This window comes from Esox lucius, chromosome 2, assembly GCF_011004845.1.
Source record: "Esox lucius isolate fEsoLuc1 chromosome 2, fEsoLuc1.pri, whole genome shotgun sequence".
NCBI classification, from domain to species: domain Eukaryota; kingdom Metazoa; phylum Chordata; class Actinopteri; order Esociformes; family Esocidae; genus Esox; species Esox lucius.
Genome location: NC_047570.1, coordinates 21,466,558 through 21,492,988, shown reverse-complemented (window position 1 = coordinate 21,492,988; position 26,431 = coordinate 21,466,558). Strand labels below are relative to the sequence as shown.

At 41.0% G+C, this 26,431-nt stretch overlaps 1 protein-coding gene across 6 annotated transcripts in view; it reads right to left on the bottom strand.

Moving 5' to 3' along the window:
* The window catches only part of plekha7b (pleckstrin homology domain containing, family A member 7b), a 141,341-nt gene that overhangs the window by 53,175 nt on the left and 61,735 nt on the right, over positions 1–26,431 (bottom strand). For all 6 annotated transcript variants that reach the window (XM_020040231.2, XM_020040242.2, XM_020040257.3 and 3 more), the window contains exons 4-5: positions 17,655–17,738; positions 6,090–6,210 (exon numbers count right to left, since the gene is read on the bottom strand). In XM_020040231.2, coding sequence (XP_019895790.2) covers positions 6,090–6,210; positions 17,655–17,738 — 205 coding nt within the window. The remainder of the gene's footprint in view (positions 1–6,089; positions 6,211–17,654; positions 17,739–26,431) is intronic.

Genomic DNA, 26,431 nt, shown 5'->3' with positions numbered 1-26,431 from the left:
ACAGTAATACAAAAATAATCTCTTTAACATGTGTAGTGTTGTGTTTAGATAAAATCCTAATACAAAAGTATGAAACATATAAAGCATAATACAATGTCTTTAAGTTTTTCTTTTGTGGGACGTTTATAGTATTTTGTCAATTAGATTTTCCATTCATCTTCTCATTGCAACATATAATATGACAAATTAACATGAAATGTAAATATAGTATATACAGCTCTGGAAAAAATTAAGAGACCACTGCAAAATTATCAGTTTCTCTGGTTTGACTATTCATAGTTATGTGTATGTAAAACGAACAGTTTTGTTTTATTCTATTTTATAACTACTGACAACATTACTCCCAAATTCCAAATATAAATATTGTAATTTAGAGTATTTATTTGTAGAAAATAACCAAAAAAATATGTAAAAACTGTGCCTTGTAGGACTCTCCAGGTCTCCATCTAACCATTAGACGACCAGGTGTTGGGCAAAGCTGAAAATTTGACTTGTCAGGGAAGATGACCTTACTACATTCCTCTACAGTCCAAACCTTATGGTCTTTTGCAAACTTCAGCCTGGCACTTCTTTGCTTCTCATTGATGAAGGTCTTTTTTCTAGCTTTGCACAACTGCAGCCCTGCCCCTAGGAGCCTGTTTCGAACCGTCCTCACCGTGCACTTCACCCCAGCAACAGTTTGCCATTCATTTTGTAGGTCACTTGATGTCATCCTACAGTTGAGTGACATTCGAATGAGTTGACAGTCATCTAGGTCAGTGGACAATCGTTTTCGCCCTCTGCCAGTCTGTGGCTTTGTTGTCCTCAATGTCTGTTGCTTGACCTTGTTCTTATGAACTGCCGTCTTTGAAATTTTATGGAAGCAACTTGACGCTCACTGTATCCCTCTGCCAGTAAAGCCATTATTGAACCCTTTTCCTATTCCAAAGCTTTTCTTTTCAACTCTTTTGTCATGCTGAATAGTATATTTCTTTTCAAATTGCCTTTGAGGAACTACTTGCACTGTTTTTGCTATCCAGCTGGTCATATTGCAAGAGGATAGTGACAGTATACTTTTCCTTGTTAAATTACATTTGGATCAGGTAATCACCTAATCAGTACCTCATTAACAAAAATCTGTTGTGCCTGTGTTGGAATTTAACAGACACTGGAATGGAATGGCTGCCATACATGTAGAGATGCTGATTTAAGAAAAATTAGGAGTGGTCTCTTAATTTTTTCCAGAGCTGTATGTACAGTATCTCACAAAAGTGAGTACACACCCCTCACATTTATGTATGTGACAACCCCTCACATCTTTTCATGTGACAACACAATGTCACTTTGCTACAATGTAAAGTAGTGAGTGTACAGCTTGTATAACAGTGTAAATCTGCTGTCCCCTCACAATAACACAACACACAGCCATTAATGTCTAAACCGCTGGAAACAAAGGTGAGTACAACCCTAAGTGAAAATGTCCAACTTGGGTGCGATTAGCCATTTTCCCTTCCCGGTGTTATGTGACTCATTTGTGTTACAAGGTCTCAGGTGTGAATGGGGAGCAGGTGTGTTAAATCTGGTATCATCGCTCTCATACTCCCTCATACTGGTCAGTGGAAGTTCAACATGGCACCTCATGGCAAAGAACTCTCTGAGGATCTGAAAAAAAGAATTGTTGCTCTACATAAAGATGGCCTAGGTTATAAGAAGATTGCCAAGACCCTGAAAGACCCTCACCATGGTCGACCAAAGAAGTTGAGGACACATGCTCAGCGTCATATCCAGAGGTTGTCTTTGGGAAATAGACGTATGAGTGCTGCAGAAGTTGAATGGGTGGGGGGTCAGCCATTCGGTGCTCAGACCATATGCCACACATTGCATCCAATTGGTCTGCATGGTTGTCATCCCAGAAGGAAGCCTCTTCTAAAGATGATGCACATGAAAGTCCACAAACAGTTTGCTGAAGACAAGCAGACTAAGGACATTGATTACTGGAACCATGTCCTGTGATCTGATGAGACCAAGATTAACTTATTTGGTTGAGATGGTGTCAAGCATATGTGGTGGCAACCAGGTGAGGAGTACAAAGACAAGTGTGTCTTGCCTACAGTCAAGCATGGTGGTGGGAGGGTCATGGTCATGGGGGCTGCATGAGTGCTGCCGGCACTGGGGAGCTACAGTTCATTTAGGGAACCATGAATGCCAACATGTACTGTGACATACTGGAGCAGAGACTGGGCCGCAGGGCAGTATTCCAACATGGTAATGACCCCAAACACAACTCCAAGATGACTACTGCCTTGCTAAAGAAGCTGAGAGTAAAGGTGAAGGACTGGCCAAGCGTGTCTACAGACCTAAACCCTATTGAGCGTCTGTGGGGCATCCTCAAACGGAAGTTGGAGGAGCGCAAGGTCTCTAACATCCACCAGTTCCGTGATGTCGTCATGGAGGAGTGGGAGATAATCCAGTGGCAACCTGTGAAGCTCTGATGAACTCCATACCCAAGAGGGTTAAGGCAGTGCTGGAAAATGATGGTGGCCACACAATATATTGACACTTTGGACCCAATTTGGACACTTAAGGGTGTACTAACCTTTGTTGCCAGCGGTTTAGACATTAATGGCTGTGTGTTGTGTTATTTTGAGGGGACAGCAAATTTACACTGTTATACAAGCTGTACACTCACTAGCAAAGTGTCATTTCTTCAGTGTTGTCACATGAAAAGATATACTCAAGTTTTTACAAAAATGTAAGGGGTGCACTCAATTTTGTGAGATTCTGTATATACACAGGACAACTGAAAAGTTTAGACACACCTACTCATTCTAGGGTATTTCTTAAGTTTTACTATTTTCATCTTGCTGAATAATAGTGAAGACATCAAACATTATTAAATAACACATGGAATTATGCAACAACCAAAAAAGTGTTAAACAGATCAAAAAATATTTCGTATTGTAGATTCTTCAAAGTAGCCACCCTCTGCCTTGATCACTTTGCGTTCTCTCAACCAGTTTCATGAGGAAGTCACCTGGGATACCGGGTGTGCCTTGTCAAGAGGTAATTCATGTATTTTATTTACTACTTAATCTGTTAGGGGGGTATACAGCGGGCGTCAATATACACTCACCTAAAGGATTATTAGGAACACCTGTTAAATTTCTCATTAATGCAATTATCTAATCAACCAATCACATGGCAGTTGCTTCAATGCATTTAGGGGTGTGGTCCTGGTCAAGACAATCTCCTGAACTCCAAACTGAATGTCAGAATGGGAAAGAAAGGTGATTTAAGCAATTTTGAGCGTGGCATGGTTGTTGGTGCCAGACGGGCCGGTCTGAGTATTTCACAATCTGCTCAGTTACTGGGATTTTCATGCACAACCATTTCTAGGGTTTACAAAGAATGGTGTGAAAAGGGAAAAACATCCAGTATGCGGCTGTCCTGTGGGCGAAAATGCCCTGTTGATGTGAGAGGTCAGAGGAGAATGGGCCGACTGATTCAAGCTGATAGAAGAGCAACTTTGACTGAAATAACCACTCGTTACAACCGAGGTATGCAGCAAAGCATTTGTGAAGCCACAACACGCACAACCTTGAGGCGGATGGGCTACAACAGCAGAAGACCCCACCGGGTACCACTCATCTCCACTACAAATTGGAAAAAGAGGCTACAATTTGCACAAGCTCACCAAAATTGGACAGTTGAAGACTGGAAGAATGTTGCCTGGTCTGATGAGTCTCGATTTCTGTTGAGACATTCAGATGGTAGAGTCAGAATTTGGAGTAAACAGAATGAGAACACGGATCCATCATGCCTTGTTACCACTGTGCAGGCTGGTGGTGGTGGTATAATGGTGTGGGGGATGTTTTCTTGGCACACTTTAGGCCCCTTAGTGCCTATTGGGCATCGTTTAAATGCCACGGCCTACCTGAGCATTGTTTCTGACCGTGTCCATCCCTTTATGACCACCATGTACCCATCCTCTGATGGCTACTTCCAGCAGGATAATGCACCATGTCACAAAGCTCGAATCATTTCAAATTGGTTTCTTGAACATGACAATGAGTTCACTATACGGAAATGGCCCCCACAGTCACCAGATCTCAACCCAATAGATTATATTTGGGATGTGGTGGAACGGGAGCTTCGTGACCTGGATGTGCATGCCACAAATCTTCATCAACTACAAGATGCTATCCTATCAATATGGGCCAACATTTCTAAAGAATGCTTTCAGCACCTTGTTGAATCAATGCAATGTAGAATTAAGGCAGTTCTGAAGGCGAAAGGGGGTCAAACACAGTATTAGTATGGTGTTCCTAATAATCCTTTAGGTGAGTGTATGTCTAGGGTGGATATACAGAAGACCATCATTATGTCTGTACTTTAGTAGTCCAAATTATGACAAGAACAGCCTAAATACACAAAGAGAAACAACAGTCCAACATTACCGTAAAACATGGTCAGGTGTGGCATATCATTATGCTTATTAGACAGCTGATTAGACAGGATAGGCTAGCCCAAGGCACACCTGTGCAATAATCATGCTGTCTAATCAGCATCTTGAAATGCCACACCTGTGAGGTGGATGGATTATCTCGGCAAATGAGAAGTGCTCACTAACACAGATTTAGACAGATTTGTGAACAATATTTGAGAGAAATTGACCTTTTGTGTACATAAAGAAAGTCTTAGATCTTTGAGTTCAGCTCATGATAAATGGGGGCAAAAACAAAAGTGTTGCATTTATAATTTTGTTCAGTGTACATTTTAGTAATAAAATAATTACAGATGATTTTAGATGAATACTCAACTTGAGCCAATTCCTAGCAACAGTTCTATGGCATGTACAGATGAGTCAGGTTACCATTGCAGGGAATCATTACATGACATTTCCTCCTCCACAGCTGGCAGAGAAACATGCACTAATTACCAAAACTACACACGCACAGCTAACACCAAACACTAGCTAGCATTATATGTAAACATAAATATGTGCCATTTTGTCATTTAATCAATAGATGGGTTAGGTAAAATACATATGTTTGGAACCTTAAGCAACTAAACACAACTCAGAATCCAAAAAACACTCCAGAGTCCGTTATTTTATTTACGTGGCTCAGAATTACATTTTGTTAATAACTCGACATAACATACATGTCCTGATTTTTGGCAGGGAGGTAGTACTAATTAGGAACGTGCTATTCTATCCCTATCATTCTAGCTTATATGACTACAAATGAAATCATATAAATAATTCAGTCCAGAGTTCAGTTATTCGTTACATGTAAAATGAATAACATTAAAAACTGAAATCCTGTTCAAATAAATAATTTAATGAATATTGATGGTTCTGAACGTATTGGTTTAAGACTACGTGCATGATGCTGATACCATCAAAGACCAGAAGCATCACTGAGACTGCCGTGCTGGCATGTACTTCAACATTCACAAGTACCAACCACATTTCAGGCAGAAAGATAGGAAAGATGATAACGCGTTAGGAAGTTAGTCAAGCTTTTGTAGCCTGGAAATGTTCATAAAAGAGACAGTAAATCACTTTATTGATTGGCTACTTAGTGATGTATGAATAGACTGCCAAAGTCCTGAAGGTATACCACAGTCATGTCAGTGACAGAGCAGAAGGAGAGTTCAGAACTGTTCTGTGGAACTAGGATCCTTTTCCTTTATAAGCAGGGGGCAAGAACATTCACCCAGCATCCATTTCATATCTGTGTATACAAAACCACAATGAACTGCTCTTTAAAGGTATTATATAGTGCCTTTACTAAACCGTTTGAGTTGAGCCAGCACAATATACAGTACAGTACCAACCACTGTGGAGGTGTAATTGAGTCTTGAAGAAAATCACTAACCTATTAAAGACCCCGGCCATTAATCAAAAGGAGAGTGAATTCTCTGGAAGAGATTAAACCAATTCTCCAGCATGTGCAATAACACTCCAATACCCAGAACAATATCAATTCAAATTTGTGATACTGCATTAACTTGACCTAATTGCTACAGCACTTTTGTGAACACACCCAAACAAATTAAACACTGAGTATAAAATGCTTGCTTTTAACGGAAATACATTTTCTCACCTTTGACCCAGAGGTAGCATCCACTGTAGATGAAGTCACAGTCGTGGAGGTCTGACTAACCATGCTGGGGGGCCTTTGACAGGGCGGTGGAGGTAGCTTAGACATGCCCCGGGGCTCTGCCCTGTACGGAAGGCAGCAGAAGTAAATCAATTACATGAACAGCCACTCAAGTAAGAGTTTCTCCGACAATATCTTTGGCATTGTCTTGTTTCATAAAAGGATGGGTAACATGACAGAGCTTTTCCACATCCACATAGCCTCCAACACAATGACTACAGTAAGAAAACAAAGCTGATGAGCATTCTAGAGATCAAAAATGTATCTGCTCTCTTTCTGTCTCTTTACCTTCTCTCACTTTCTGTGTCTCTCACTCAGACACAAACGCACAAACACACAGCACACAAACACACCTACTCACAGGGGCGGAGTGATAATTTGATAAAGATCGTTACCGTAGTTTCCTGTTTATAAACTGCGCTTATACACAGATTTTGAAAACATTTTCAACCACAGCAGTTAATACATGGGTGCGGCTGATACACGAGTTTACATTTTTAAAACCGTTTTCACTGCAAACTTTTTCACAGACGTTTGCTTGAACACGTAGGTCTCAGAAACCCGTGTAGTAAATATGATACAATTGGCGTTACAGGGTTTTCAAAAAATATTTAATTCTTCAACAAGTTAATTTTGGTAGCGCCCTATGACAGATTTTTATTATTAATGTACAATGTACGTACAAGTCATTATTGACCTTTCACAAAAGCCTATCTTAGTTACTGTTGCTACACCTGTCAAGCTGCGCAGCCAAGCACAGAGGGGAAAAGTAGCATATTACCAGTCAGGGTAAGTGATTATCTCCAGATCGAGGTATTGCAATATGCAATCGAGGGATTACAATATGCAATAGAAGGATATGTTCACAATGCTCAGATAAACAAGGAAGGGACACAATAATTTAAACAAGAGTACAGACCTCAATCAAAGAATGAGAAACCCCATGAACACATGCGACCAGCACAGCCTTGTGGACTAGTCATGCTCTTGCACTGCCAGATAAGGTCTGTTCATATAGCAATTATTGAACTCTTTATCTGTCAACATTATCATATCAACTTCAGCAGAAAGTCACCTGGTAAAGTTAAGCCTACAAGTTCCCCGACGTAACAAGCTAATATTAGAGGTATCTAGCTAACGTAGTAGTAGTAGCAAGTACAGAGTAAGTCATTTTAATGGTCACATTAGCACCAATAACCATAACGTCAGCATTACAACATTGTTGTCTAATTAATAATTATGTATAAATGTTGACTAAAGCATTTCACAATCCAAGAGAAGTCACTGTAAGGGACTCCCCACTCTAAACTTTTCGGGTACCTTCTGTCAGATTAGCAGCAGGTGCCGTAGCAAATTTTAAGCCTTTATGACAAAAGCTTGACAGACCTTCTTCAAGTAGTGACCGGTTGATAAGGTAAGATTGGACAAGGACCATTTGGGGGAGGGGTTTTGCAAAAGGTCAATTCTCCGGCCAAATGCGGTTTATATAGGGGTGCGGTTAATACTCGTGTTGGTATACACACAAAGCTATCAAATTAATGGTGCTGTTTATACACGGTGCGTGTTACTGAAAAAAATCTGTTATGAAAATAATCTTTGATATTGCTCAGTTTGCTTTGTGCATGTCTGATACTAAAAGCTTTCGCAAGCTTCATCCAGTAAGCGTGCTCACACACTACAATTTTAAAACATTTGACCAGAACTAGAGTGCAATAAGTGCTTACCAATTAGTGGCTCACCTACTAGCTTTCAGACAGAGCTACGCAACGTGGTTCTCATGAGGGCTACTAGTGAAGGAGTCAGCCATGGCAGATAATGGAGAGGTTTCTATAGATGAAGAAACTGTCACAGAGAGGACCTACCACTTCTGTAATATGGAACTGGTTCAGGTTTTTTACATCTGATGAAGAGCAGAAAAAACGGTCTCCTAAATATACTGAAAAGTAGGACAGACACAGACTGGCAATACCACCAAAGAATTTTCGCATGTGAAACATTTTCATCCAGTTGAGTAACAAAAACAAACAACTACACTCACCTAAAGGATTATTAGGAATGCCATACTAATACGGTGTTTGACCCCCTTTCGCCTTCAGAACTGCCTTAATTCTACGTGGCATTGATTCAACAAGGTGCTGAAAGCATTCTTTAGAAATGTTGGCCCATATTGATAGGATAGCATCTTGCAGTTGATGGAGATTTGTGGGATGCACATCCAGGGCACGATGCTCCCGTTCCACCACATCCCAAAGATGCTCTATTGGGTTGAGATCTGGTGACTGTGGGGGCCATTTCAGTACAGTGAACTCATTGTCATGTTCAAGAAACCAATTTGAAATGATTCGAGCTTTGTGACATGGTGCATTATCCTGCTGGAAGTAGCCATCAGAGGATGGGTACATGGTGGTCATAAAGGGATGGACACGGTCAGAAACAATGCTCAGGTAGGCCGTGGCATTTAAACGATGCCCAATTGGCACTAAGGGGCCTAAAGTGTGCCAAGAAAACATCCCCCACACCATTACACCACCACCACCAGCCTGCACAGTGGTTACAAGGCATGATGGATCCATGTTCTCATTCTGTTTACGCCAAATTCTGACTCTACCATCTGAATGTCTCAACAGAAATCGAGACTCATCAGACCAGGCAACATTCTTCAACTGTCCAATTTTGGTGAGCTCATGCAAATTGTAGCCTCTTTTTCCTATTTGTAGTGGAGATGAGTGGTACCCGGTGGGGTCTTCTGCTGTTGTAGCCCATCCGCCTCAAGGTTGTGCGTGTTGTGGCTTCACAAATGCTTTGCTGCATACCTCTGTTGTAACGAGTGGTTATTTCAGTCAAAGTTGCTCTTCTATCAGCTTGAATCAGTCGGCCCATTCTCCTCTGACCTCTAGCATCAACAAGGCATTTTCTCCCACAGGACTGCCGCATACTGGATGTTTTTCCCTTTTCACACCATTCTTTGTAAACCCTAAAAATGGTTGAGCATGAAAATCCCAGTAACTGAGCAGATTGTGGAATACTCAGACCGGCCCGTCTGGCACCAACAACCATGCCACGCTCAAAATTGCTTAAATCACCTTTCTTTCCCATTCTGACATTCAGTTTGGAGTTCAGGAGATTGTCTTGACCAGGACCAAACCCTAAATGCATTGAAGCAACTGCCATGTGATTGGTTGATTAGATAATTGCATTAATGAGAAATTGAACAGGTGTTCCTAATAATCCTTTAGGTGAGTGTATAATATCAGTATATAAAAAAGAAAAGGTTTCGTTTTTTGAGTATATTTTAAGGTAATAATAATAACATAGATATACAGATAAATATATTGTCATTTATATTGTTTCAAAAAAATCTTGAATATTTTGTGAAATATGTTTTGGGCCATATCGCCAAGCCCTAATATACACACTCACATTAATCAGACAACATACTCCTTTAGTAGACAACACAAATGCTTACCAAATGGCACTTCACAATTAATCTTGACATCAATACATTGTTCACACCCATTTTGGGGTAAGAAATACAATTTGTTCCATTTAATTGGTATGGCATATAAACAAACAGCTTTTTGTACTTATCTATGATCTCCCAATATCTGGCCTCAAGTACCAGTACTCATACAGCATTCTATTACAGTTCAAGGGCACCCTTGCTTGATGATGCTTCCCTTAAGATAAAGAAGAATGTTTATGTGGTTGCTCCCCTAAGATAAAGAAAGAATCTCAGGGGGTTTCTTCCTTAGAATGAAAGAGGAATCTTAGGCAGTTATGCAAAACCCAGGCAGTGACACAGCTCACACTGTTACACAGATTATAGTGATCATAATAAGAAACGCCAATGGAAACGACAGTAGGAAGAGGAATGATGGAAAGTCTACTTTCCAACAGGGCCATAGGGACTTTGTAAAGAGTGTTTATTAACAGAGATAACTAAACAGTTGTGCCCTTCAACAATTAATTAACACTCCCCTTCTATAAAATGCAGTATTCCCAAGGGTTTGGGTAAGTAAGCAAAAAATACTTGAATCACAAATTTTGTACTGAGACGTTACACAGCTTCTTCCAAGCCCTTGTCGAAAAGGCTAATTCATATTACTGTATAGGAAGACTGCTCCGTTTACACATCAATCATCAGCTTTAAATGTTACAGTATATTGTTCAATAGTCTTTTAATAAATGCATGTCTGACTAAATGCTCTCATTGGGAGGCTGAAACGGGACCATGTTAGCAACTAACATTAACAAGTGGTTATGAGAGTGCATCATTCATCACAGAGGCAGCTACATGCCTTGTACTTACAGCATACTGCTAGTTCATATGGTGTGTTCACACCACAATTTTAAAGGGACATTTCACTCAGGAGGCCCTTTAGGTGGTGTGAATCATGTTTGAGAGATGTGTAGGCCAGTGTGATTTGTTTCACACATAATCGTCAAAAAGCAGGGCAGGAATGGGATTAGCACTCACACTCTTGCACGTCAGAGCGCAACCCACTCAATTGAGGCTTTGGTTGTATGTTTGGGATCATTGTCCTGTTGGAAAAGTAATCTTCTCCCAAGTCCCATGTCTCTAGCAGACTTCAGCTGGTTTTCTTACAGAAGGTTTTTCTTCTCTTTACTTTGCTGCATCTATTTTGCCCTCTATCTTCACTAGCTATCCTGACAGTATGTATGATACTCCCACCACCATGTTTCACGGTTGGGACAGTGTTCTTAGGATGATGTGTGGAGTTAGGCTTGCCCTAAACATTGAGGCAAAAAAGCTTGTCTCATCAGACACTAGAATCTTCCTACACCTGGTTTCAGCCCATAGGCGGTCATAGGGGACGGGGGAACACACCTTTTTACTTAATCTTAAATTGTTACACTATTTACCTGCCCAGTCTTTCACAGAGTGGTGAAGCCCTCTCTATCTTTATTTCTGAATGACTCAAGCTGCTCTATTTATACCCAACCAGTTACTGACCTGTTGCCAATTAACCTAATTAGTTGTGAGATGTTCCACCAGGTTGTTTTTTAGCATGACCCAATTTTTCCAGTCTTTTTTGAAACGTGTTGCTTGGATCAAATTCAAAGTGGACACAATAAACATTTCTCAGGTTCAACATTTGATATGTTTTCTTTGTACTATTTCCTATTGAATAAAGGGTTTAAATTATTTGCACATCATTGCATTCTGTTTTTCTTTACATTTTAAACAGCATCCCACCTTTTTTTTATATTGTACATGACTGGTTAGTGGTTTTATCAGTCTTTTGAAAAGCTTTAACATATATATTAAAATATTGCTTTCTCTTAGTTTAGATTGATCGCTACAGTAGAACTCTCAGCCTGGCTTCTGTTACAGGACCTCTGCATTGTTTGGCCAGAGCATGAGCATGTAACTGACTAGTAATTCTTCTGTTGGGTGCGTCCTGTTCCAGTGACGTTTTGGAAAAAGAAAGGTAATGGAATGTGTCTACAGCAAAGGCTGACTCAGGGCAGGACAGGAAAAACAAAGGATGCACAGCTAAAGGAGAGTTGACCACTATGGAACAAAATAAAATTTTGCTCCACTATCTGAATCTCGGCCAACATTTTTACAGCATGTTTTTTTACAGCACCAACGGGACCCTGGTTCGTTTTATTTGCGGCTTTCATACTGTTTACCTCTGCTGTCTTTTGAAGCATTCCCTGGGAGATTTGCTGTGAGATTGGCAGAGGAAAGGTGCAATATTTCAAATCAGTGAGAAGGGGGAACAGATCCAGGCATCAGGCCAACTAGGTTATCACCTGAGAGGGCCACGGCAGCAGCTTATTCCCAGCAACAACTGGAGGCTGCAGCCCAAGTCAAGCCCAGGTTTAGCCGAGCCTTAACAACAGCTCTGCTAAAAAGTAGGAATCCAGTAGTGCAGAGTTAAAACCACAGCAAATGCAGGCCTTGCCTCTGTGATATCCACAAAGCAGAAAGGAAATTATTTCAAATAATCTTGATAGATCATGAAGGAATAACATTTGATACAGTAGATGTGATAGTTCCACCCACTCATCACTCAAAGAATCATTGTTAGCTGACTAATCAATTTTTTAAAATAATTTTCATCTTCTGCATGAATAATACAACTACAGTAAGCTAGAATGTCTCTAACTAGCTGGGTAACAACTTGCTTTAGGGGGAACATGATAAATGACTCTAGTCAGATGCTAAGTGATTTTGCAAAACTCGATTTCAGGTAAAAACAAAATAAAAAAAAATTGAGGTGTCATCTTGAAGTCTGATGTGGACAGACAAAATACAATGTATTATGCTGCACGCAGTCACATATACGTGTCTTGTTAAGTCAAGATGCAATCTAAACTCAGAACTATGCATGCATCTAAAATGCCTTGAATCACCTAACAAATCATATTAAATCAGAGGGAAGTTGTGGACTTCCCTCTGATTTGGACTAGACTAGAGGTGACTGAGAAACTATTAAAACTGAGCTGAATATAATCCTATTGGACAAGACTAGAGTGAGTCAAATAATACTGGACAAGGCTAGAAGTGAGTGAAATCCTGCTAGACTAGAAGTGAGTAGAATACTACATTAAAGCACTTGAGGGAGGACAGTAACATTGATCAGAATTGGCAGGGTCTACTGGACTAGGAGGTCATTTTATATTTTTTACATAAGTTCAACCATACCATGACTCCAGGATATATTACAGAGAGAGGAAGAAAAGGTGATACAGAATAATTCATTATTTACTCTTGTGAGACCAGGGTTTGAATTCTACTCACAAATTAGACCATGTATCATATTAATGGTGCTACAATTAGCTAGCATCGGGTGTTGCAACAACTAATCGACAACATCAACACTTACAAGTAGTCGGCAACTATTAAGTATGGTGTATGTGGAATGCAGGAAAAATTGAAAAATACACTGAAAAATGAGTGGAAAGAAGTGTACAACTCTATTTTTCAGCACTTTACATTAAAGATTAAAAAAATACTTTTAAATCCGAGTAAAAATTTGCAAAGCTAAAAAGTGATGCACGCACAACACATTGGAGCCATGATGAGAGAGGATGAAGAGGGCTCAGCACAATACATTTCACTAAAACTAGTGTGCCACTGTCTGCTTTTCAGAGTTTAATTTAGTTGAACTTCTAGATATAACTTGTATTTGAAATTGAGACATTTTTTCATCTTGAATATCTGGTTGATCTGCACATTAACGTAACATTAGCACCAGAAAACCAGGGTAAACGTACATACAGTGGGGAGAACAAGTATTTGATACACTGCCGATTTTGCTGATTTTCCTACTTACAAAGCATGTAGAGGTCTGTAATTTTTATCATAGGTACACATCAACTGTGAGAGACAGAATCAAAAAAAAAAGATTTGATTTTGTGTATGATTTTTAAATAATTAATTTGCATTTTATTCATGAGTAAGAATTCCGGCTCTCACAGACCTGTTAGTTTTTCTTTAAGAAGCCCTCCTGTTCTCCACTCATGACCTGTATTAACTGCACCTGTTTGAACTCGTTACCTGTATAAAAGACACCTGTCCACACACTCAATCAAACAGACTCCAACCTCTCCACAATGGCCAAGACCAGAGAGCTGTGTAAGGACATCAGGGGAAAAATTGTAGACCTGCACAAGGCTGGGATGGGCTACAGGACAATAGGCAAGCAGTTTGGTGAGAAGGCAACAACTGCTGGCGCAATAGGCTATGTGCACAAGCGTATGGACGAACTTCCGCTTTAGCCAGATGTCGGCATATCATTTTCCGGTTTACTTAAGGCGATCACCCGCGTCGCCCCAAAATTTCAGTTTTTAGTAGATGTCTCCAAGACCTGCCTAAAATAAGCATTAGTGATTTCCATCAAATTGTTGATGCCTGGTCCCCTGCTCCAACAAGCAAGCGGAACAAGGGATTCAAACTCTACGTATCGAGTTTTCTGCACAACTACGAGGGTAAGTAGTTTACTGTGGTGTGCCGGCTGGCTATCGGGTAAGCTAGTTAGCGACGTGTTCCTTTTAAGTGTAGTATTAGGCAGGACAATAGAACCCATAAAAATTCACCCTAGCCTCCAAAACTGAAAAAAAAACACTGGCTGAGCTGGAACGCTAGCGTATCATAGCAAGTGAATTTAAACAAACCTTCGTTCAGCCTCTTCTAACCTGAATGAAGCTTAAAATTCCATAGCCTCAAAAAAGCACCAAAACAGGTCTCCTCTTTTATTTTACTACTGTAACCACATTTCACAACAAAACTGAAAAACAACAACTGGCATAGGAAGTAAACATCTGGTCCTATATGGTATTAATTGCGCTTAAACCTGCGTTACGTGGAAGTATATAAAAAATCGCCTTTTCCGACAATTTCTAGTCTAGCGTTTGAAGTCATTGAATGGCGCAAGCCATATTTTATTAAAAAGAGGACATTCTCCTGATTAAAATGATGCCCCACTTGTACCTTGAAACTTAAATGAGTCACTTACATTATATTTCTCCTTTTTTTCCGTACAACAGCATCACTCATCTTGTTGTGAGTTAGGTGTTTACTAATGCGGATGAGTATTAGTAAGTAAACCGGAAACTGCAATGCAGACTTCTAGACAAAAGCAGAAGTTCGTCATTATGCTGGTGTCTATTATTAGAAAATGGAAGAAGTTCAAGATGACAATCAATCTCCCTCGGTCTGGGGCTCCATGCAAGATCTCACCTCATGGGGCATCAATGATCATGAGGAAGGTGAGGGATCAGCCCAGAACTACACGGCAGGACCTGGTCAATGACCTGAAGAGAGCTGGGACCACAGTCTCAAAGAAAACCATTAATAAAATCCTGCAGCGCACGCAAGGTCCCCCTGCTCAAGCCAGCGCATGTCCAGGCCCATCTGAAGTTTGCCAATGACCACCTGGATGATCCAGAGAAGGAATGGGAGATGATCATGTGGTCTGATGAGACAAAAATAGAGCTTTTTGGTCTAAACTCCACTCGCCGTGTTTGGAGGAAGAAGAAGGATGAGTACAACCCCATGAACACCATCCCAACAGTGAAGCATGGAGGTGGAAACATCATTCTTTGGGGATGCTTTTCTGCAAAGGGGACAGGACGACTGCACAATATTGATGGGAGGATGGATGGGGCCATGTATTGCGAGATCTTGGCCAACAACCTCCTTCCCTCAGTAAGAGCATTGAAGATGGGTCGTGGCTGGGTCTTCCAGCATGACAACGACCCGAAACACACAGCCAGGGCAACTAAGGAGTGGCTCTGTAAGAAGCATCTCAAGGTCCTGGAGTGGCCTAGCCAGTCTCCAGACCTGAACCCAATAGAAAATCTTTGGAGGGAGCTGAAAGTCTGTATTACCTGAAGGATCTGGAGAAGGTCTGTATGGAGGAGTGAGCCAAAATCCCTGCTGCAGTGTGCAAACCTGGTCAAGAACTACAGGAAATGTGTTTCATGGTTGACATACACTCTGGATAGCCCTTAGCAAACTTTATTATTTTTGTATTGACATTTATTTCATTGTAAAACAGAGATCGTGTACACAACTGTGTTCATTTTACTTGTTATAAAAAAGAAAAAGAGAGACAATAATTTTTCTTTATTTTTTTGCATTACAGGGCCTGGGTGTAGAGCAGCTGAAAGTCTGGACACCCATGTAACGGAATAGGGGTGGGACAAGGAGACCATGAAAGAGAGCAGGAGGGGATATGGGAGCGATAGGTGGGTGTTTGTACAGTAGGTGAGAAGGATTTCACATGGAGGCAGTATAGTTTGACGACGATTGATGTTTTTAGTTGATCTGGTGGGCATGAGGAATCTGGCAGTGGACAAGTCTGTAAAGGATTTGGTGGTGATAAATGTGGAGATTGTTGCTGTAATGCAGTTGGAAAGTGACAAAGGCAGATTCAGAGCCAGAGTGGGACAGAGAGAGACAGAGCAGGACAAATTACAGAGGTGGAATAAGGTGGACTGGGTGATGTGTTTAATGTGGGATTGAAGTTAGTATGGCCTGTACATATTGTTCAGCATTAATGGTGCCTTCACAGATGTGCATGTGACCCATGCCATGTGCACTAATGTAACACCATTTACCACGGATGCTGGCTTTTGAACTGTGTGCTGATAAGAAGCCAGATGGTCCCTCTCCTCTTTACTCTTGAGGACGTGGCATCGATAATTCCCAAAAATAATTTCACATTTTGATTTGTCAGACCACAAGACACTTTTCTTCTTCCCCTCAGTCCATCTTAAATTAGCTTGTGCCCAGAGAGGGCAGTGACGGTTCTGGATCTTGTTTATGGTTTCTTCTTTGCATGGTAGAGTTTTAACTTGCATTTGTGGATGCAACGATGTATTGTGGTCACAGACAATGGTTTTCGGAAGTGATTTCCACTACAGAATCGTGTCTGTTTTTAATGCAGTGCCATCTAAGGCCCCGAAGATCACGGCCAAAACTGGTTTTCAGCCTTGTCCCTTGCATACAGAAATTTCTCCAGATTCTCTGAATCTTTTAATGATATTATGTACTGTAGATGATGAGATCCCCAAAAGTTTGTATTTCCAACATAATTCTCTTGCATGAGTCATTTTACTGACACCAAAATATTCCACCATGTTAAATAACCAATTTATCTTTCAAATTATCTTTCAGGTGTCAGGGCAACACAGAGACAGTTTCTTCAGTCCACAGAAGAGCATGTGAGAATGAAGCAGAGAATTCACCAAAATGTTTTTAACCTACAGTGTAACTCAAACAACATGACTACCCAATATTAGACCCAGACACTGCATCTTTCAGCACTGAGTGCGCCCCTGCCTGTCCCCCTAGTTCCCAACCAACATGCCAGAGGAAACCCAGTTCTCAATTTAGATCTGAGTGTGTACATGCAACATCCACACCTTGGCTTCCACAACTTCCAACAGTCATTCGTTTGGGCAATGCAGGCTGGTTGTGAAGAACTAATCACTGCATTGCATACTTGCTTTCCCCTGGGTGCACTAGTCAAGCTGTCACACTCCTCTATTTCCAAAACTGGAGTATGCTTGGAGGAAACGATATAGAAAATAATAGAGGGGCGAGGAATGGAGTGTTAAAACAAGTTGGCCAAAGTATAAATTGCAGCCACCAGAGACTCAAAGGAGCTTGATATGTCTTGTTACTTTAGCTCATTCAACCCTGCATACTACAGACATTAAAAAAGAATAATAATAATAATAATGTATCTCTGCTCTGGCTGTGACATGAAATCTCTATATCCTACCACATACAGTAAGGGTCAAGATGCACCACAGAATATGTGGCATAGGGTGTCAGTATGTGTTTCTTATGACACACACACACACACAGAGACAAAAACACCTGTCTTCCAACTTTGATGGATGGGCTTGATATGCTCCCTGGAGTTTCTATAGAAAAACTACAGTCAAACAGCACATGAAACATGAAACAGCACACTGAAGCCCAGATTATAAACATTCTTGATTAAAAATAATAGAGACACTCACTTTTCCTGGAGCATATACTCAGTGTTTTCCGGAGATATCTGTCCTGTCACAGGGTGTCGGAAAGAAGTGCTCTTCTGGTTGTGGCTGAGTGTCAGAGAGGGTGAAGAGAGAGGGAAGAGGGTGATGGGTGGAAAACAACAGGGGAAAAAAACATTAGTATCACACCATTAATCATGTCTGCTTGAACACTTCAGCCGTATGTGCCCTGGCGTGCTGGTTGCAGGCTGCTAGTTAGGAATCCTACAGTTATACACCAACTCTCCGGACTTTCAATGACTTTCCCAGCCAAGTGTTGAATGTGCAGTGATGTTGGCCGGCCAAGGCAGGGGCTCATATTATTTCACACAAAGTGTTTGGCTCAGCACTCTCCCCAGCCAGCTCGCCAGGCTTTATTGATTTCAATTACATGGCCTCAACTAGGAACTTAAAGCATCCCTCTGCGGTCAGATGAAATAGGAAAGGGACTGGGGGGAGGAAATATAAAGACACCATGAGGTGTTTTGCACAAAACCTTCTCATTCCATTATTACTTTCTTATACACTTTGAATGACACTAGCAGATGTGCCTGTCGGATAGCAGAATATTTCCAAGAAAAAGTCTCTGCCTAACTTACAGGAGTTTTGGTAGCAGTGGAGCAAACACAATTTTCTGTTTCAACTTTGGATTTAAGGCCCAGAAGACATTCGAACAAGACCAAGCCTAAGAACTAGTTCAGACTGTGAGTGGCTTCTGAATGTGAGTGGAATGTTTCTTACCGTGCTTCTGCATTGTGCAAATTCCTCTGGGCATATCAGAGCTGCCTAGAGTGGGTCACATCAGCCGGGCAAGCTAACCCCTCCAGATATAGCATGATAACACACCATAGGATTCCAGTTCTTACGCTACACTGTCATGTTCAATCCAGTCGCTGTGGAAACACAGCTGGCAAAGAAAAACAACCCAACCAGGGCAATGACATGTGGCAGTTTATTGATGCCCAATCCGTGTAGAAGAAAGAGGTATGATGACTGCTGATGTCATAACTGAATATGGAATTAATCAGCTGTTACAATTTTCTGATGCATTATTTCATGCTTTCCATTTTAATTATGTGCAAAATCAAAGTGTGTTGAATTTGAATTGAATTTGAGACCGTTTGGATGTCTCCAATGCTGTTATGTTATTGTGAAATATCTGAAGGAGAATCTTAGTGAACATATTGTTTATACTTCTGTAATACTTTATATACATTATCAACAATTTTATTGAACACTGGCGATGATGCTAATTGGTTAGAATTTCTGTAATTTACAGAAAGGTTTTCCCACTTACAAAGCATGTAGAAGTCTGTAATTTTTATCATAAGTACTCTTCAACTGTGAGTGACGGAACCCAAAACAAAAGTCCCGAAAATCACATTGTATGATTTTTAAGTAATTAATTTGCATTTTATTGCATGACATAAGTATTTGATACATCAGAAAAGCAGAACTTAATATTTGTTACAGAAACCTTTGTTTGCAATTACAGAGATCATACGTTTCCTGTAGTTCTTGACCAGGTTTGCACACACTGCAGCAGGGATTTTGGCTCACTCCTCCATACAGACCTTCTCCAGATCCTTCAGGTAATACAGACTTTCAGCTCCCTCCAAAGATTTTCTATTAGGTTCAGGTCTGGAGACTGGCTAGGCCACTCCAGGACCTTGAGATGCTTCTTACGGAGCCACTCCTTAGTTGCCCTGGCTGTGTGTTTCGGGTCGTTTTCATGCTGGAAGACCCAGCCACGACCCATCTTCAATGCTCTTACTGAGGGAAGGAGGTTGTTGGCCAAGATCTCGCGACACATTGGCCCATCCATCCTCCCCTCAATACGGTGCGGTCGTCCTGTCCCCTTTGCAGAAAAGCATCCCCAAAGAATGATGTTTCCACCTCCATGCTTCACGGTTGGGATGGTGTTCTTGGGGTTGTACTCATCCTTCTTCTTCCTTCAAACACGACGAGTGGAGTTTAGACCACATGACCTTGTCTCATCAGACCACATGACCTTCTCCCATACCTCCTCTGGATCATCCAGATGGTCATTGGCAAACTTCAGATGGCCCTGGACATGCCCTGGCTTGAGCAGGGGGACCTTGCGTGCGCTGCAGGATTTTAATCCATGATGGCGTAGTGTGTTACTAATGGATTTCTTTGAGACTGTGGTCCCAGCTCTCTTCAGGTCATTTTTGTTCTGGGCTGATCCCTCACCTTCCTCATGATCCTTGATGCCCCACGAGGTGAGATCTTGCAAGGAGCCCCAGACTGAGGAAGATTGACCGTCCTCTTGAACTTCTTCCATTTTCTAATAATTGCGCCAACAGTTGTTGCCTTCTCACCAAGCTGCTTGCCTATTGTCCTGTTGCCCATCCCAGCCTAGTGCAGGTCTACAATTTTATCCCTGATGTCCTTACACAGCTCTCTGGTCTTGGCCATTGTGGAGAGGTTGGAGTCTGTTTGATTGAGTCTGTGGACAGGTGTCTTTTATACTGGTAACTAGTTCAAACAGGTGCAGTTAATACAGGTAATGAGTGGAGAACAGGAGGGCTTCTTAAAGGAAAAACTAACAGGTCTGTGAGAGACGGAATTCTTACTGGTTGGTAGGTGATCAAATACTTATGTCATGCAATAAAATGCAAATGAATTATTTAAAAATCATAAAATTAGATTTTCTGGATTTTTGTTTTAGATTCCGTCTCTCACAGTTGAAGTGTACCTACTTTGTAAGTAGGAAAACCTGCAAAATCGGCAGTGTATCAAATGCTTGTTCTCCCCACTGTATGTACATGTATATACTGCTGTGAAAAACAATTTCCTTCAGTCAGATACTACTCCATGCAGAAATGCTTTAATTCAGTGACATTTGTGGGTTTTTGAGCATAAACTTCTCAATGGGATTCAGGTCTGGACGTTGGCTAGACCGTTCCAAAACTTTAACTCTGTTTGATTTTCTCCAGAGGGGACCATGTCACCCAGAAAGATCCACTTTCAACTCATCTGTAAATAGAACATTGTTGTAGAACTTTAAGGTCATCCAGGTGCTTTTAGGCTCTAAATGTAAACTCTGCCATAAGTCCCATTTTTTCTCAGTGCCTTCTGATAGTGAAGTCATGAACAATGACCTTTGGAGGCAAGAGATGCCTGATCCTGGATGTTGTTCTAGGGTTCTTTTTGACTTCTTGGGTGATTTTACGCCTTATTCTTGGAGAGATTTCTCCAAGGAAGGTTCCTACTATCCCGAACTATCTTCATTTGGACAATATGGCCCTGACTGTGGTTTGGGGGGGTTGTGTACAAATGGCTCTGTAACCCTTTCCAGAGTTTATTTTGATCGTGGCATGATGTGGCTTTGGAGCCTGTGTCCTGAAAACTTTAATCTTATAGGTCAAAGTTAGATTCATATTAGGCAGGGACTGTCCCAAATCAGGCCTAACTGTTTATGAAGGTAGTGGAACACCTGCCCCTACTAATCCCTCCATTTTCTATAACCCACAAAAAGATCTGATCAGAATTAATGAAACATTTGTATTAATACAGAATATCAGAGAGGGGGTGAATACCTTTCCCACAGCACTATATATATAGTGTTTATGGCTTGTGCATACTGCTATCAAAGTATTGTTGACTCTTTTGCATACCTTTTCTGAGATGTGTCTTATCTTGTTGCTGAATCATTTCTATAAAATCTTTGGTCTGTATATTGTTGTCTATTGAATGATGGTTTCACTTTCTACAGTATTTAAACTATTTTTCAGATGGGAAAAGTAAGTTGTATTTGTGCCTTTGGGCCATTGTAGGTTACTGGAAGTGAAACACTAAAAGACAGACGTTCAAGGCCCGTTAAAGTAGCAGAGAGTGATGTTGATGTGAGTATATTGTCCACATTCTCCCGTAACTAAACCTTAACTGATAAACATCAGGTTGGCCCATCTCTTTTTCCTCAACATGTTTCATTTCTAAAGAGTTGAGAAGTATTCTGTAGTTGTATTGTAGTAAGGCGGGAGGAGGGAAGGAGGGGAGCAGAGATGAGCTGCCACTCTGGGGACCCACAGCAGAACTGTTTAGGCCTGAAAGGATCGACAAGGGCTTTTATTTCCCGCTCTCAATTTAAAGGGAAAAATACATGTAATGGGATTTTAAACATGGAGCTCTTACATTTTTCAGTTTGATTTGTGTGCCTTTTTAAATCTTTGTTTGCTCCGAACGGATGTAAATAAGCTGATGATTAGGCTTTGCATGCCTCCCATGTCTCAGTTTCATATATAACACAACATTATGAATTCTGTATCTATGGAAAACATCTGCTGACCTCAACACAAAAGAGTAGAAATACCTGTCAGATGAATTTCCTGTGTTGATTCTTCCATTATAACGTCATGTTGTCGAGTACCACAGCCCTCTCTGGGATCTGTACTCAAGCGTAGCCATTGAGAAGACAGGTCCATTTGTCTGAGGAACCACTGGACAGAAACAAATGCTAAGTTCCTCCCAGAGTATAGCAGAGCTATCACTTTCCTGCTTTTGGTCCAAGCCTGATGTGGACTGGACTGTACCAGCCTGATGTGAACTCGACTTCACCTGGCTGGATTGCATAGAATAGATGCCTTTCACCTCTTCCTGTTTTCCTGGGTTATAAATGAGGTTGCACGCATGTAAAACCTCTTCATTATCAATCAAACGCCATAAGGAGATGGTTGATCTACACACATCAGGTAAAGGAAATTGAACTGTTGAAAATACCACTAAGCACAGTCAGGGCAATAATCAAACTTTCAGAAGTCTGGGACAGTTGCAACTTGTGGATGCATGTGCATAATTCCCCAATGCGTGATTAGGAAGATGGGGAAGGCAAAGAAGAATCCAAGGATCACAATTTCACAACTGTGAAACTGTACAGTCTAGATGCCAACAGTTAGATGCCACCTCTATGTCAACAATCTCTCACATTGCAGAGTGTGAACTGTGCCAAGGGTGTTGGGTTATTTTCAAATTGTAACTACAATTTGAATTTGTGTGTTGGGTTATTTTGGCCATGCACACCATTGACATGTTTGGCGAAAGAGGGGAATGGATGCAAGAAAAAAGCCCCTAATACTCTAAGTAAATATTGTAGTGGATCATTGACATTTTGGGTCTATTTTTCTGCAAGTGGTGCAGGGGCTCTTGTTAAGACCCATGACATAAAAAATTCCAATAGGTACCAGGATATTCTAGGCCAAAATCTGGTTGTCTTTGTCAAGAGATTGAGACTTGGCAGTGGATCGACCATTCAATGACACAATGATCAGAAAAATTGTAGGGGTGTCAATAACTTTCAAACCTATGTTTTTCCGAAAGATATACTGCTCACTGAAATGTTTTGTGTTTGAGAATTTATTGTGTTGAAATAATAGAATACAGCTCCCCCTTAAGTCAAAAATATGAAACGTATTGCTAATCTTTTCCATTCAGATTTGTTCACTTTCATGAAGGGTGCCAATACTACTCAGGTTGATTGTATGACAAACACTTCATGAAGATTACATTCTTTATCATCTAAGGCTATATTCACAACCCTTCAATTTTCCTATATATTTTATCTAAGGAGGCATACTGTGCATTCCTAATGTATTTTACCATATCAATCTACACACAATACCCAACAAATAAAGCAAAACATATTGATTGATTGGACAATTAATAGAAAATTATTTGGAAAATTAAATTGAAAAAAGGCATTTGTAAAAGCATATACACCACATAGCCAAAAGTATGTAGACACCACTACTAATTATTGTTTCAGCCACACCCATTGCTCACAGGTCCAAGAAATCCACCACATAGCCAATAAATCTTCATAGACAAACACTGGCAGTACAATGGGTTGTACTGAAGAGCTCAGTGACTTTAAACGTGGCACTGTCATAGGATGCCACATTTGCCACATGTCTGTTCCTGAAATTTCTGCCCTACTAGATCTGCCCCGTTCAACTGTAGGTGCTATAACTGAAGTGGAAGTGTCTAGGAGCAGCAACAGCCTCACCACGAAGTGGTAGACCACGCAAACTCACAGAGCTGGGTTGCCAAGTGCTGAAGTGTGTAGCGCATAAAAATCGGCTATCATCTGTTGCTTCACTCACCACAGAGTTCCAAAGTTCCAGAGTTCCTCCAGAAGCAACATCAGCACAAGAACTGTATGTCGGGAGCTTCACTACATAGGTTTCCATTGCCAAGCAGCTGTACACAAGCCTCACATCAACATGCACAATGTCAAGCGTCGGCTGGAGTTGGGTTAAGCACGCCACCACTGGACTCAGTGGGGACATGTGTTCTCTGGAGTGATGAATCACGCTTCACTATCTGGCAGTCTGATGGACATATCTGGGTGTGGTGGATGCCAGGAGTACATTACCGGAATGCATACAGCCTACTCAAAAGTTTAGTGGAGGAGGGATAATGGTCTGGGGCTGTGTTTCAGGGTTTGGGCTAGACCTTTTAGTTCACCTTAATGCTACAGGATAAAAAAAAAATTGACAGTTGGTTGCTTCCAACTTTGTTGCAACAGTTTGGGGAAGGCTCTTTACCGTTCCAGCATGACTGTGCCCCTGTGCACAAAGCGGGGTCCATAAAGACATGGTACGATGAGGTACTTGAGTGGCCTGCACAGAGTCCTGACCTCAAACCCACTGAACACCTTTGGTATGAATTGAAATGTCTATTACGAGCCAACATCAGAGCCTGACCTCATAAATGCTCTTTAGGTTGAATTGGCACAGGTTCCCACAGAGACACTCTAAAATCTTGTGGAAAGCCTATCCAGAAAAGTGGTGGCTGTTATAGCTGCAAAGGGAGGTCCAACTCCATATTAATGCCCATGGTTTTTGAAAGGGATATCCAACAAGCTCACATAGGTGTGATGGTCAGGTGTCCACATACTTTTGGCCATATAGTGTACTTGTCGATATAAGGTCCCACAGATAACAGTGCACATGACAATTAAGTCCCACAGATAACAAACCATGAAGGAATTTCCTTGAGCTTCAGAGACAAAAATGTCTGCAGCATTTAAGATCTCCAAGAACACAGTGGCCTCCATTATTCTTAAATGGAAGAAGTTTAGAACCACCTTCCTAAAGCTGGCCATGCTGCCAAACTAAGAAATCAAGAGAAGGGCCTTGGTCAGGGAGGTGACCAAAAACCAGACCGTCACTCTGACATAGCTCCAAGGTTCATGTGTGGAGAAGGGAGAACCTTCCAGAAGGACAACCATCTCTGCAGCACTCCACCAATTAGGCCTTGATTGGTAGAGTGGCCAGACAAAATCCACTTCTCAGCAAACAGAACATGACAGCCCACTTGAAGATAGCCAAAAGTACTCTCAGATCATGAGAAACAATATTCTCTGGTCTGATGAAACCAAGATCAAAATCATCTCTGATTTTGATCAAAATTATCTCTGGTTAGACCTGAAAATGTATGTGCAGCGAGGTTCCCCATCTTACTCATCTTACTTAACATAGTCTGCATGAAGTGAAGGGGTCTGAATACTTTTCAAATTCACTGTAAAAAGAATTTACCAATCCAGTTAGTATCACTAAGGCATCATGCATCAGAGCAGTTTCTGCATGCAAAAAACACAAAAACACCCACAAAGCAACACACATCACAGCACAAAGTGCCCCAAACACACACACACACGCACAGAACAATACACTGCCCCACTCTGGTTGGTCGTGGCCTTGTTCCAGTAACAGTGTGTAATGTGCTGAACTGCAGGCCAATACAGTAGGCTTCTATCGTCCCCTGTTAATTAGGACTGCATTCTTTCAATCTAATAAAGTAAATTACTTCTGAACTACTTGTCATGGAATTTGCGGCATTGCATCTAGTGAGCAAACACACTTGATTTTGCCATTCCATATGCTTTAGTATAAGGGATAAGACCTGGTTGTAAACCTAGTTTTTACATTATTCTGAATTGTAAAGAAACTCTAATTGCAGATGATTCAGTCTTGATGTCCTGAATCAAAAGCATAAAACATTTTTGAGTGCCACTATGAAAATAGTGCAAAAAAAATATACCATTCAGTCAAACCATTTATAACAAGATGAATGTCAAGGGAGTAAATTAAGGTGAAACTGTCATTCCAATGCCCATCAAAATATTGTGCAGCTTTTTTAAAGACTAAATACGATCAGCCTCACAGCCAAACTCTATGAAGATAAAAAGTGCTGTGCTAGTACTTTTTTAGGTTAGTTCAGTTTGTGTTTTTGATTATGAAATGGGATATGAAGTACTGTAATGTCAAGAATTGATTGTGTTTGATTTGAGTTTCCCTTTTTATCTTCCCATATCATGCAGACAGGGTTCTGGCTAGCCCTGGTCCACCTATGGTTCCACCAATGGAATGCGAGGACAGAGAGTTTTAACTGGGTTGATCGGGAGCCAAGGGCCAAGATGTGGCAGAAAAAAGAGCCACGGTTCAGATGTGGGGTTTAAGCATTGCCTGGAGGTAGGAAGGGAAATCTCCCCTTGCTGCTCTGACAAGTACCATGTACCATGGCTTTTTTAGCGAATACAAGCTTCAACTGGAAGCTAGTGGAGTGACATGGGAAAAGTTGGAGGTTTAACATCTGACGACTGCTGTGTTCTGGTATCTGCACATTTCACGAAGCTAAATTGAAGACTTTTTAAGGTGTTTTAAAGCAACGTTGAATTCAATTTAAGACCAATTTCAAAATACCCTATGCACAAATTACAAAAGGACACCAATTCAACG